This window comes from Lithobates pipiens, unplaced genomic scaffold (genome assembly GCF_037356315.1).
Source record: "Lithobates pipiens isolate NorthernLeopardFrog02 unplaced genomic scaffold, aLitPip1_a1.2 Scaffold_8, whole genome shotgun sequence".
Lineage (NCBI taxonomy): Eukaryota > Metazoa > Chordata > Amphibia > Anura > Ranidae > Lithobates > Lithobates pipiens.
In genome coordinates this window covers 686,555,804-686,570,040 of record NW_027507903.1, presented here as the reverse complement: position 1 = coordinate 686,570,040, position 14,237 = coordinate 686,555,804, and the positions used below count along the sequence as shown (strand labels likewise).

Here is a 14,237-nt window from a genome sequence, read left to right as displayed (position 1 = left end):
TTCTCTGCAGGTGAATCTTCCTGGTCCGCATGTTTTAAATGACAGGGATTTATTATACTGAGCTCCGTATGAGTGCATGTGCAGATCGGCGTACGTTCCTGGCATAGGCCGGGTGCCCGGGGGCAAATGAGTGCCTTTGCACATGAGTGGGAGGTATGTCATCCCCCAGCCTGACCAAGATGGTAAAGATATTGAACCTCAAAGAAGTAAATGAGACAGCCCATGTACATAGCTGGAGTGGAGGTGGGTAGAGTACAAAATGTTCCTGCTATTGGTGGATTATGACTACAAAGGCTGCCATGGCTGATCACTGCCCTGGCTGTCATTTTATTGCACATTAAATTGGTCCATATGTTGTACCGGTGGAAATCAGTGTTGTAGTCAGGATCTCTGATAAGGCAGTACAGCCAGCCCTCCTGTAGTGGGCCCGGGACCCATCAGTTCAAAATGGAGGCCCAGGCACCTGCCGAGTAGGAGGACCTGCTGTACTGTCTTATTGCAGACATCACTCCTCTTCTGTCTCCCTGTGCAGCGTTGACAGCTTCACCTCCTCTCCGTCCCACCGGCTGCTCTGCAAGGGGATTATTTCTTGCACATGCACCCCTTCCATCTGCTTCCCTCCTTATCTGCTGGCAGCTGCTCCAGGCACACAGGGGAATGTAATTGACTGGCCCCTTGCTTTCCTGAATGAACACAGTGAGCGATCGGTACCAATCACCTCTGTGTCCATTCATCGCTGAATCATAGTACTGTGATTACTATGATTCAGTTTGTAAATGAACAGGAAGCCTCATGCCGCGTACACACAACCGGACTTTCCTGCAGAAAAGGTCCGATGGTCTTCCCGACGGAGTTCCGATGGACTTCCAAATGAACGGACATGTCCACACACAAACGGACTAGTGTCCGTTCTAAAGTCTGTTCATTTTGAACGTGATGACGTACGACGGGACTAGAAAAGGAAGTTCAACAGCCAGTAGCCAATAACTGCCCTTGCGTTGTATTTGGTCCATTCGACCATCACACAGACGAACGGTTTTCCCGATAGGAGTTGAGTCAGTCGGACAGATTTGAAACTTGTTCTATTTCTAGGTCCGTCTGAATTTTTTAAAGGACAAACGATCGGATTATCCCACACACGATCGGAATGTCCGACGGACTGATTCTGTCGGGTGAAGTCTGCCGGAAAGTCCGGTGTATGCGGCATCAAAGTGTTTCCTATTCATTCATCTGTGCAGCCAAGGCTGTAGAGAAAGGGACTGATCAATCTATGTCCTCAGTCACTTTTGGGCCGGGGGAGTGTCAGGTAAGATGTATTGGGCTCTGTGATCTCTAACAGCAGCCATGGTTGTAGTCACCACTATTTCAGTGATCCCGCCATCTAATGGGTCCAGTCACAGAACACCCTCCATTTTCCTCAATAAATGCAAAATGTTCTCTGACTGGATGAGGCATGTAGACAGGAGGATGACATCATAACCCCCCTCCATGTCCAATCAGAGAATGTTCTGCATTCATTGAGAAAAATACAGGGTGTTCTGTAAAACACCGCCCGTGCCAAAGGAGAGGCCCCCTGTGGTTGATATGCAGCAGTGTAAAAACTCGGCGCGGGTCCCAGAAGGCATTGGAGATCTTGGTATTAGAGGGGGCTACTAAAGTCATTGCCCACTTGCACAGGAAAACCCACAGGTGTGACCCATGTATGCTTTCATTTCACTCAAGCTGGGCCAATATAACTATGTGAAAATACCCATACTTGGACTTTCATTGGAGAAAGCGTGCAGATCAGGTCACATGCTGTGCGTTCGCTCCTGGTCAGTGACCCAGAGATTATTCATAGAGATGAGTGGGCCGGTCCATTTAAGTCCCAGCAGACATAAGCTAGGGGCAACCAGCCAAACTTCACTTCACCTGGATGAGGGACCTTATAGTCCAAAAGACCAACACGATCAGAATGACAAAAGGGCTGCTCCATGGAGAACATTCTGAGAAACTCCCAACCTCCTGTGATGTCATCACCGCCCCCTGTATGACATCACTGCCCTAATAAGAAACAATATACCTTATTAGAAGAGCAATTAAGAAGGAAGCCCGATACTTCTTAATAGGGACAATAATGTAAATGTAGGCAGTTAATTTTGGATCCATAACCAATTGTTCTTCAGCAATAGCAGCCTGCTTATCATAGTTACGTGTTGGGATTGGTGGTTCCATAGAGGAGAAGGGTCAATACGTGAATATTACACCTTTAATTCAGGTTATGATGCAACCTAAGTATACAAAGCTTGGAATAACTGTTATCTGTAGCGGTAATTTGCATGCTAATATTTTTAATGCAGAAACTGATACCCACAAAACCCATGCCAATTTCCAGAACCTGCCACCACTTCAAGCGTAGGCGAAGACAAAACATTTATTTTTTTTGTATTGGATGGAGTGTGAAAGGGTTAGACCCTCTACCAAGTGTTCATGACTGTCTGTGTCTCTGCTGGGGAGATATTCACTCTTTGTGTTGGTCTTGGTAGACGTTGTTTTTGGAATTTTAGAGAGCAAAAGGTAAGAGGAAATCTTCCAATGGGGACCCATGTTCTGGTGACTTTGTGGAGATTTCTTCACATTACCCATTGTTTCTCTGAGACAGGAAGTGAAGCTAAATCTCCTGAGCAGGATAGGGACAGCAACAAGAACCTGATGTTGATTTTAACCCTTTCCTACTCCAAACCCCCAAAAAGTTTTGGCTTTTATGGTGTACATAATGAGCTGATGGACCCCCCAGACTTGTATTGAAGTTTAGGTTGAAGAAGAACTTCCCCTTTCATTTCATAGCCTAGAGACTTCCAACTAATGATATTTCCATAGCGGTCACCAGAGAGGACTTTCTGGATGTCTCTTGGAGTCAAGACAACATCCCACATGTGGACATCACTTATTTCTCCAACCAATGAATAAGAAGAAGCCATAATTTCCCCAAAATTGTTATGAATCTGTCCCAGAACAATGCTGGTTACACCATTGATGGAAGACCCTTTTGATAAGACTTTTCTGGGGTAGAGTTTTCCATTGGCCCAAAACTGGACCACGCCAGTGTCAGAATCCCAGGTCACACAGATGTGTCTCCAGTTCAAGGAATCCGAGTCTGTCTTAATATAGTCGAGAATTCCATTTACTACTATGGACCAGACATTTGGAGAGTTTGAGTAGAATGCAAAAGCAGAACTCTTTTCTGTAGTAGCGAGAGAGAAGGGACTATAACCACGTGAAAGATCACTGTAGACATTTAGACAGACGCTGACTTGCTGCAATGGCTTTGTAATTGCAGGTTTCAGAATGACATGATCTGTGCTGCCTTCTCTATGGAAGATGAACACTTTCCCCTCCAAGTCTGGAAAACAAAGAAAAACATAAAACACATTACAGCTGCAAGCCAATGTATACATTTTAAGTGTACCTAAAGCCTAAATGTGTCCATTATGGATGGAGTGTGGATGGTTGAAACCTCTGTGAGGATCTCGCTTCCTCTTATGCCCGTACACACGATCGGAATTCTGACAGGAAAAGTCCGATCGGATTATGTTGTTGGAAAATCTGATCGTGTGTGGGCTTTAGTGGGTTTTTTCCGTCGGAAAAAAAAATTGAGAGCAGGACCTAAAATTTTCCGACAACAAAATCCGGTCGCGTGTATAGAATTCCGACGCACACAGTGCCACGCATGCCCAGAATAAATTTGGGGACAAAAGCTATTGGCTACTGGCCTCTACACAGTCCAGTCGTACGAGTTGTACGTCACCTCGTTTGGAACGATCATATTTTTCCGACAACTTTGTGGGACCGTGTGTATGCAACACAAGTGTATATATACACACATAGAAAAAAAATGTTTTTATTTTAAGTTTTATATTAACTCATTGAATTTTAACAATTCCCTTGATTAATTCATCTATTATAAGATATTTCTAATACATATTCCTATTTATATGTTTCCATCTATTTTTACCATGCAATGGTGACACTATAATTATGCAATTCATTTTAATTATTTTATATTGTACCTATAAGTGATGTTTATCTATTATCGAGTTGTTATTTTCATTACATTTTGCACATGTTTTTATCTGCATTTATATATATATATATATATATATATATATATATATATATATATATATATATATATATGTGGTATGCTTACAAGCATCAACACATATGTGTATTTATCCTCATTAACAGCCCCTTATATTCTTTTTCCCCCCTCCCCCATTCCATTATTTTGCCATTTGTCCTAGTATTCATATTTTTTTGTTCTCCTGCATTTGCCACAATAGATTAGTGTTTGCAGCTCTCTAGGATTATGTTGGCTGTTTTTCAACACTGCAGGCACTAGATGGCAGCAAACCGATGCACATATAAGGCTGAACATAGCCCATGTCCCCTAAGCTTGAGGAAGGAGCGCGCCTGTTTTCGCCTACACAGAGCGCCAGCTCCGAAACGTTGTTGCTAGTGACGTCACCGCACTCAACGCCTGTGGTTCACTTTCTGACCAGAGCCAAGCCTCGGTTCCAGCCTCCATGGTCAGATAAGGAAATCCTGCTGGATGGTGTACTGTTGAATACTGTCCCCCGTCAGATAGTGTCCGCTCTGTACTGCGCTTGCGCAGTACGGAGGACAAGGAGACGCTGAAAGTCTCCGGAGATGAACGCCGCCTGCGCACTGAGTCCAGGTTCAAGCCCCGCCATCCAAGTGGACATAGAGTTAGAACAAAAAATTGCAGAGTGAAGCGAGGCCGTGCTCAAAGCGTAGCGAGCGAAGCAAGCCCACGAGATTCCCTGTTACCAAGTGGTGTTTTACATCATATACCGTATGTCCACTTGCATGGTGGGGCTTGAACCTGGACTCAGGGCAGAAGGTACTAGCAAGTGCGCAGGCGCCGTTCATCTTCTGAGACTTTTGGAGTCTCCTTGTCCTCCGTACTGTGCAAGCGCTGCGCCTGCACAGTACAGGGCGGACGCTATCTGATGGGGGGACAGTTCTCGGCAGAACAACGGGACTACTTACTCCCATGGAAGATTCATCTACAGGCTAAGAAAACACTGGTCTGACACATCGAGGACTTTGTGCTGAAGATCTTCTGCATTACATGAGAGTGGATGTACAGTACGCACTTGTACATTTATTAAATGCAACTGACTCCAATCTGGTGACACCCTTTTCTGTTTCTTTTGCACGTTCTTTGGAGTCTGCTTTCAACTTCCCTTTGAAGGCTAGCCCTGGAGGGCCGGACTGGCCTACCGGGATACCGGGAGATTTCCCGGTAGGCCGCCTGCCCTGGGGCCGCTTTTAGTTGCGGCTGCATCCTCCGCTCTCTCCTGCGGATCACAGCGCTGGTTGGCTCTGTGTTCGGCGGCCGCTCTGTAACATGGCCCCGCCCCCTCAGACCTGCTCGTGTCATAGTAGATAGAATCAACTTTCCACCTATCACACGAGCCGGTCTGAGGGGGCGGGGCCATGTTACAGAGCGGCCGCGAACACAAAGCCAGCCAGCGCTGTGATCCGCAGGAGGAGATACTGCAGGTACAGCCCGCCCTGTGTGCCACAGTGCCTGGATAGGAGGATCGGCGGGGGGGAGGGGGCGCTGCAGGAGCCCCCCCTGCTGATTCTCCTATCCAACTTATTTTACTGTCCCCAGTTCACCTTGTGCTCCCTGACCCCCCAGTGCTCTCCTCCACCACCACACTCTCCTGCCCCCCACCCACAGTTCTCTCCTCCCCTGTTCTTGCTGCCCCCCCACTCTCCAGCTCTCCCTATCCTTCTATAGCCACCATCCCAGTGCTCTCCCCTCCCCCCAGTGCTCTACCCCCCTGTTCTCCCCCCCCCCAGTGCTCTCCCCTCCCCCCAATGCTCTCCCCCCCCAGTGTTCTCCCCCCTGTTCTTCCCCCCCAGTGCTCTCCCCCCTGTTCTTCCCCCCCAATGCTCTCCCCCCCAGTGTTCTCCCCCCTGTTCTTCCCCGCAGTGCTCTCCCCCCTGTTCTTCCCCCCCAGTGCTCTCCCCCCATTGCTCTCCACTCCTCCCAGTGCTCCCCCCCTGTCCACCCCCCAGTGCTCTCCACTCCCCCCAGTGCTCTCCCCCCTGTTCTCCCCCCCAGTGCTCTCCCCCCTGCTTCCCCCAGTGCTCTCCCCCCTGTCCTACCCCCCCAGTGCTCTCCACTCCCCCCAGTGCTCTCCCCCCTGTTCTTCCCCCCCAGTGCTCTCCCACCTGTTCTCTCTGCTCCCCCCTGTTCCTCCCCCCTGTTCTCCCCCCTAGTGCTCTCCACTCCCCCAGTGCTCTCCCCCCTGTTCTCCCCCCAGTGCCCTCCCCCCTGTTCTCCCCCCAGTGCTCTCCCCCCTGTTCTTCCCCCCCAGTGCTCTCCCCCCTGTTCCCCCCCATTCCCCCCCAGTGCTCTCCCCCTGTTGCTCTCTACTCCTCCCAGCGCTCTCCCCCCTGTTTTACCCCCCAGTGCTCTCCCCCGTTGCTCTCCACTCCTCCCAGTGCTCTCCCCCCTGTTTCCCCCCAGTGCTCTCCACTCCCCCCAGTGTTCTCCCCCCCTGTTCTCTCGACTCCCCCCAGTGCTCTCCCCCCTGTCCACCCCCAGTGCTCTTCACTCCCCCCAGTGCTCCCCCCCTGTTCTCCCCCCCAGTGCTCTCCCCCCTGTTCCCCCCAGTGCTCTCCCCCCCTGTCCTACCCCCCCAGTGCTCTCCACTCCCCCCAGTGCTCTCCCCCCTGTTCTTCCTCCCCAGTGCTCTCCCCCCTGTTCTCTCCACTCCCCCCAGTGCTCCCCCCTGTTCTCCCTCCCAGTGCTCTCCACTCCCCCAGTGCTCTCCCCCCCTGGTATCCCCCCCAGTGCTCTCCCCCCTGTTCTCCCCCCAGTGCTATCCCCCCTGTTCTCCCCCCCCCATTGCTCTCCCCCCTGTTCCCCCCATTCCCTCCAGTGCTCTCCCCCCATTGCTCTCTACTCCTCCCAGTGCTCTCCCCCCGTTGCTCTCCACTCCTCCCAGTGCTCTCCCCCCTGTTTCCCCCCAGTGCTCTCCACTCCCCCCAGTGTTCTCCCCCCCGTTCTCTTGACTCCCCCCAGTGCTCTCCCCTCTGTTCCCCCAGTACTCTCCCCCCTGTTCCCCCCTGCCCCCCCCCCCAGTGCTCCCCACTCCCCCCAGTGCTCTCCCCCTGTTCCCCGCCAGTGCTATCCCCCCCTGTTCTCCCCCCAAGTGCTCTCCACTCCCCCCAGTGCTCTCCCCCCTGTTCTACCCCCCAGTGCTCTCCACTCCCCCAGTGCCCTCCCCCCTGTTCGCCCCCCAGCGCTCTGCACTCCCCCAGTGCTCTTCCCCCCAGTGCTCTCCTCCCTGTCTCCCCCCCAAGTGCTCTCCCCCCTGTTCTTTTCCCCCCAGTGCTCCCCCCCTGTTCTCCCCCCCAGTGCTCTCCCCCCTGTTCTCCCCCAGTGCTCTCCAGTCCCCCAGTGCCCTCCCCCTGTTCCCCCCAGTGCTTTGCACTCTCCCCTCTGTCCCCCCCCCGTGCTCTCCCCCCTGTTCTTCCCCCCCCCAAGTGCTCTCCCCCTGTTCTCCCCCCAGTGTTCTCCACTCGCCCCAGTGCTCTCCCCCCCAGTTCTCCCCCCCCCCAGTGCTCTCCACACCCCCAGTGCTGTCCCCTCTGTTCTTTCCCCCCAGTGCTCTCCCCGTTCTCCCCCCCCAAGTGTTCTCCACTCCCCCCCAGTGCTCTCCCCCCAATGCTCTCCAGCCCAGTGCTCTCCATCCCCCCAGTGCACTCCCCCCTGTTCTTTCCCCTCCAGTGCTCTCCCCCTGTTCTTTCTCTCCCAGTGCTCTCCTCTCCCCCCCAGTGCTCTCCACTTCCCCCAGTGCTCTCCCCCCCATTCTCTCCACTCCCCCAGTGCTCTCCCCCCTGTTCTTTCGCCCCCCCAGTACTCTCCAGCTCTCCCCATCACTCTCCAGCCCCCACCCCAGTGCTCTTCAGCCCCCCATTCTCCCCACCCCTGTTCTTTCTGCCCCCTTGGTGCTCTCCAGCCCCCCCCCCCAGTGCTCTCTACCCCTGCACAGTGAGGCCGCATTGGTGGGCACAGTGAGGCCGCATTGGTGGGGACAGTGAGGCTGCATTGATGGGGACAGTGAGGCTGCATTGATGGGGACAGTGAGGCTGCATTGATGGGGACAGTGAGGCTGCGTTTGTTCGGCACTGCTGAGGCTGCATTGAGCTCTTGTATCATGTCTGCAGTCTCTGACCATTTCCTGTATCATGTCTGCAGTCTCTGAGGGAGTCTGGAATTTGAATATATATATAAAATATATATATAAAGCCCTATGTGATTTCATTCATATCTATATATAATGCTCTCTTCATCAAATGTGCTTTAAAATGTAAGGTTTTCCCTTTCATGAACAAGAAAATGATGTTATGCTGTGGGGCTGGTATGCAATTTTTTCCAGGGCTGGTTTTTATTCCCAGTCCGGCCCTGCCTGGAGCACGGACTTGTTGCTAAAAATATACAAGGTGTTTTTCCCACTTGCTTCTTACAGTTTATCCCTTTATATGTAGTGCATTTGTATGCATTTTTGTAGAAAGATTATCTGAACACCAATAGTTGCAGTTGCATTTTTTAACATTTGCAGTGCAGAAAAACGTAGCATGCTCTACTTTTGCCTACTGTACTGAACTGCACTGCAATAATGTGAACTACTTATTTGTTATAGTGGCAATAACTTTCTCTTTAGTTATAGGTGCCTTTAACATGTCTGACTGTGTATTTGATAGTTTAGGAAGTTGAAGTTGTTCCAGATTTATCAACTGGGTCTTCTAAATAAAGATCACCATAGTAGGTCGCTAATACATACCTCCCAACCATCCCGGTTTCCCCGCGACCATCCCAGGATTTGATTTAAATCCTGGCGTCCCGCAAAGATCGGGCTAAATCCCGGAGCCCAGTGCCGAAACAAGTTTTGGCTCTTGGCTCCACTTACCCTTCTAACATGGGCATACTTGTCCAGGAACCTGGCACACCTATCCCAAATCTCATACCCCACATGCTTACTTTTTCTATGGCAGCTGGAATCTATCTTCACCGGCTGCCTTTATAATACTCAGTGCATAATGACTGAACTTACCACCCTGCCTTTGGCCAATTATGTGTCTCTCAGCAGAGCACGCTGTGATTGGCTAAAGCATGCAGGTCAGGTGCATGCTTTGGCCAATCATCATACATTAATGTACGACAATCTCGCAGTGCATTATGGGGTGTTCCGCGGTGCTCAAATTTGCCGCAAATGCCCCATAATTTTCGCTCTTTGGTTACGTTCGACTCAAACATTGGGCTCATCCCTACATGTGAGTCATCGATTGTCAGATGGCTTCCAATGATTAAAACTTTGTTGAATTTACCTGAAATAGAAACAAATGCTGTGGGGGTCCCCCCAAGATGCATATGAGACCCTAAGGTATTATGTTTGGCTGAGGGTTTGTGTTCAGGGCTTCAGCTCCCGGAAAACAGTCAAAGAACAAACCATTGTGAGAAAAAAAAACAACAGTAAAGCACTCTTTTCACCAAATGTCCCATGGTGCCCACTCATAGATTTCTTTAGATCTTTGTGACTCTGATTGTTGGGGTGAACTCATCTGCAAGTAAGAAGAATCGGCATGGCACGGAAGGAGTTAACATAGGAAACCTATGGGACTAATGCTTCTTGCCTGGTGGTGTTTCATTCCTTCACAGGGAGTGAGGTAGCGGAGATACACTGACTGGTGGAGATAGCGTGGCTCAGCCCACTAAATTGAATGCAACACGTGTACACTCTGGGAGTAGAGCAATGGGACAGTTCTTGGAAATGAGAGAAATGTCTTTATACTACTTTCAATGTCAGCTCATCCCTGAGTCAGGAGACTGCCTTAATGTTAGACTTTCACATGACCACAGGTCCCAGGCATTGGTGAGCATGCCTTTGGCTAAGGTACCTGGGCCCTGTCCACAAAATGGCGTAGTTGGAGAACCTGATATAACTAACCTCATTTCCCCCAACCCCCCTGAAAACTAGAAAGAAAACAGGAAAAATCCCTGGTGCCACACATACACAGTGTTATATGGGGGTAATAAGAGAGGCCTCCTTAGCCTGGAGCTTAGTCATGGGATCATGAAAACTACCAGAGACTCTGAGATCACCAACAGTATTTGTGTGCAGGTCAAATCACCTACCTTCCTGTGCTAGAGACTTGAGCTCAACAATAGCAGTTTTCGTCAAGTCTCATTACCTACCTTCCTGTGCCCATGAAGACGGGATCACCACCAGGAACAGCAGCACACACAGCTCCATCTCCCTGAATAACAAACATCAATTATTTCCATGGAATGGAATGTAATATAGAGATGCCCCCTGCTGTGAGTCGATATGGCCAATCGGAAGTCCAAAACTAAGCTTGATATTCGATATAGCCAACAACCAACACAGTGGACATGTTCCACAGTCAGATACCACTCTGCTCGCTCTACCCTACTATGACCATCTTCCCCCAGCCATACTCAGTCAATCTCAGCATCTTTTCCTTATGGTCAATGGTCAGATCATAAACTGCCCCCTCTCTCCGCTGTCCAAGATCAGATACCACTCTACCTCATTTCATCCAGACCACAATTATCTTTCACTCAGTCCACATCCATGTTAGCTTTCCTTTGTCTATTCTACCCATGGTCTATGGCAGTGATGGCAAACCTTGGCACCCCAGATGTTTTGGAACTACATTTCCAATGATACTCAGCTACACTGCAGAGTTCATGAGCATCATGGGAAATGTAGTTCCAATACATCTGGGGTGCCAAGGTTTTCCATCACTGGTCTATGGTTAGATACCATTCCACCTACTAAACCAAACCACAACCATCCCCTCTTTCCCCAACCACGTTCCTCACCCCCTCAACCTCTTCTCCCCTCCCCATGGTCCATGGAGAGATCACACAAATCCTCCTTAGTCCTCTGTTTAAGATCAGTTCTCGCTCTACCCCTTCCACCCCAGCCATCTTCCACTAAGTCCCCACCCATGATAAGTCTCTCTTATTTTCTATTTTCCCCATTGTCCATTATCAGGTCCCACTCAGAATGTTCTAACCCTGACCCACCATCAACTTCTGCTTCAACCACAATCACCTTATCTTCTGTCTCTTCTGTGGGAGATCTGCTGACCAATGGAGATCTATCTATCTATCTATCTATCTATCTATCTATCTATCTATCTATCTATCTATCTATCTATCTATCTATCTATCTATACACAGATAAAATGATAATGGACAAAGACTACAGACAATTCCTCCAAATAAAGTGACAGCTTACCTGGAAATCAGACAGCTGGAATATGGGGCTGTAGAGGAAAGATCGCACACACCTCTCTTTCCAAGTAATAAGATGTGACTTGGGCCCCTCCTAGCATGGAACATTCCTCCAATTCCCTATCATGTGTCTACTTGTTTTTTTTTCATGCATGGAAACAAATAAATAAATGTTTTACTGTAATCTAATCCAGTTGTGGGCATTGAGGATATAGGGTACAGTTAAAAAAAATGAACCCAAAGCCTTTAATAAGCCTTACATTATTCCCTTCTCCCCTTGCTAGACAGCATGGTGCTCTGCATTTGACAATGCATCTCTATGACTAGCCCCCCACTACCTGCAGTATGGCTGAATCTCCTGTGTCCTCGGTGTTCCTGTGTCTCCAATGTCCCTGTATCTCCAGTGTCCTCAGTGCTCCTGGATCTCCAATGTCCCTGTATCTCCAGTGTCCTCAGTGCTCCTGGATCTCCAATGTCCCTGTATCTCATGTGTCCTCAGTGCTCCTGGATCTCCAATGTCCCTGTATCTCCTGTGTCCTCAGTGTTCCTGGGTCTCCAATGTCCCTGTGTCTCCTGTGTCCTCAGTGCTCCTGGATCTCCAATGTCCCTGTATCTCCTGTGTCCTCAGTGTTCCTGGGTCTCCAATGTCCCTGTATCTCCTGTGTCCTCAGTGTTCCTGGGTCTCCAATGTCCCTGTATCTCCTGTGTCCTCAGTGTTCCTGGGTCTCCAATGTCCCTGTATCTCCTGTGTCCTCAGTGTTCCTGGGTCTCCAATGTCCCTGTATCTCCTGTGTCCTCAGTGTTCCTGGGTCTCCAATGTCCCTGTATCTCCTGTGTCCTCAGTGTTCCTGGGTCTCCAATGTCCCTGTGTCTCCTGTGTCCTCAGTGTTCCTGGGTCTCCAATGTCCCTGTATCTCATGTGTCCTCAGTGTTCCTGGGTCTCCAATGTCCCTGTGTCTCCTGTGTCCTCAGTGTTCCTGGGTCTCCAATGTCCCTGTATCTCATGTGTCCTCAGTGTTCCTGGGTCTCCAATGTCCCTGTGTCTCCAGTGTCCTCAGTGCCCCTGGGTCTCCAATGTCCCTGTATCTCATGTGTCCTCAGTGTTCCTGGGTCTCCAATGTCCCTGTATCTCCTGTGTCCTCAGTGTTCCTGGGTCTCCAATGTCCCTGTATCTCCTGTGTCCTCAGTGTTCCTGGGTCTCCAATGTCCCTGTATCTCCTGTGTCCTCAGTGCCCCTGGGTCTCCAATGTCCCTGTATCTCATGTGTCCTCAGTGTTCCTGGGTCTCCAATGTCCCTGTATCTCCTGTGTCCTCAGTGTTCCTGGGTCTCCAATGTCCCTGTATCTCCTGTGTCCTCAGTGTTCCTGGGTCTCCAATGTCCCTGTATCTCCTGTGTCCTCAGTGTTCCTGGGTCTCCAATGTCCCTGTATCTCCTGTGTCCTCAGTGCCCCTGGGTCTCCAATGTCCCTGTATCTCATGTGTCCTCAGTGTTCCTGGGTCTCCAATGTCCCTGTATCTCCTGTGTCCTCAGTGTTCCTGGGTCTCCAATGTCCCTGTATCTCATGTGTCCTCAGTGTTCCTGGGTCTCCAATGTCCCTGTGTCTCCAGTGTCCTCAGTGCCCCTGGGTCTCCAATGTCCCTGTATCTCATGTGTCCTCAGTGTTCCTGGGTCTCCAATGTCCCTGTATCTCCTGTGTCCTCAGTGTTCCTGGGTCTCCAATGTCCCTGTATCTCATGTGTCCTCAGTGTTCCTGGGTCTCCAATGTCCCTGTATCTCCTGTGTCCTCAGTGTTCCTGGGTCTCCAATGTCCCTGTATCTCCTGTGTCCTCAGTGTTCCTGGGTCTCCAATGTCCCTGTATCTCCTGTGTCCTCAGTGCCCCTGGGTCTCCAATGTCCCTGTATCTCATGTGTCCTCAGTGTTCCTGGGTCTCCAATGTCCCTGTATCTCCTGTGTCCTCAGTGTTCCTGGGTCTCCAATGTCCCTGTATCTCCTGTGTCCTCAGTGTTCCTGGGTCTCCAATGTCCCTGTATCTCCTGTGTCCTCAGTGTTCCTGGGTCTCCAATGTCCCTGTATCTCCTATGTCCTCAGTGTTCCTGGGTCTCCAATGTCCCTGTGTCTCCTGTGTCCTCAGTGTTCCTGGGTCTCCAATGTCCCTGTATCTCCTGTGTCCTCAGTGCTCCTGTGACTCCAGTGACCCCCAGTGTTTCCATCATGTCCATAGATGCCACAACTCTTGTGTCTTTAGTGACTCTTGTGTCTCCCATGATCTCAGCATCTGAAGTGACCTCTGTACATCTGTGTCGTGAAAAGGACAAAAACAGGAAGCGCCACCTGAGTGTAGCATTAAAAATGAACAATTTAATCAAAGGATTAAGCACACTCACAGAAACAAGATTAAAAACAAGCTCATCTGGTGCAAGGGGGAGCCCCTCCAATCCATTTCGCGGACATTGCACTGAGAACGGAGACCACAAAAATTGCTGGTGCTGTGTAATTGCATTATAGAGTCCAGAGAAGTTGGGAGAACCACAGTGAACCGCAAGGCAGATGTGACATCACTGAAGACAGCCGGGATCTGTGTCAATCCGGTGTTTCCAGTGATTTCAGGGTCTCCTGCATCACCCTTGACCCCAGAGCATCCCGTGACTTCCAGTGACCCCAGAGCATCCCGTGACTTCCACTGACCCCAGAGCATCCCGTGACTTCCAATGACCCCAGAGCATCCCGTAACTTCCAGTGACCCCAGAGCATCCTGTGACTTCCAGTGACCCCAGAACTTCCTGTAACTTCCAGTGAGCCCAGAGCATCCTGTGACTTCCAGTGACCCCAGAGCATCCTGTGACTTCCAGTGACCCCAGAGCATCCTGTGACTTCCAGTGACCCCA

General features: G+C 50.3%; 1 protein-coding gene across 1 annotated transcript; it reads right to left on the bottom strand.

Moving 5' to 3' along the window:
• Window positions 1–2,230: 2,230 nt before the first annotated feature.
• LOC143962218 (C-reactive protein-like) lies at window positions 2,231–11,437 on the bottom strand. The gene is made up of 3 exons (XM_077471553.1): window positions 11,355–11,437; window positions 10,283–10,344; window positions 2,231–3,382 (listed from the first exon to the last, which is right to left on the bottom strand). Exons 2-3 carry the CDS (start codon window positions 10,338–10,340, stop codon window positions 2,742–2,744), a joined length of 699 nt encoding a protein of 232 aa, XP_077327679.1. The 5' UTR covers window positions 10,341–10,344; window positions 11,355–11,437; the 3' UTR covers window positions 2,231–2,741.
• Window positions 11,438–14,237: the final 2,800 nt, after the last annotated feature.

Excerpts from the sequence above, each read along its gene's own strand:
- LOC143962218 (XM_077471553.1), bottom strand. The coding sequence starts at position 10,340 with ATGGAGCTGTGTGTGCTGCTGTTCCTGGTGGTGATCCCGTCTTCATGG. Across the intron at positions 3,383-10,282 it reads GTCTTCATGGGCACAGGAAG|ACTTGGAGGGGAAAGTGTTC; the intron begins GTAGGTAATGAG and ends TTTGTTTTCCAG.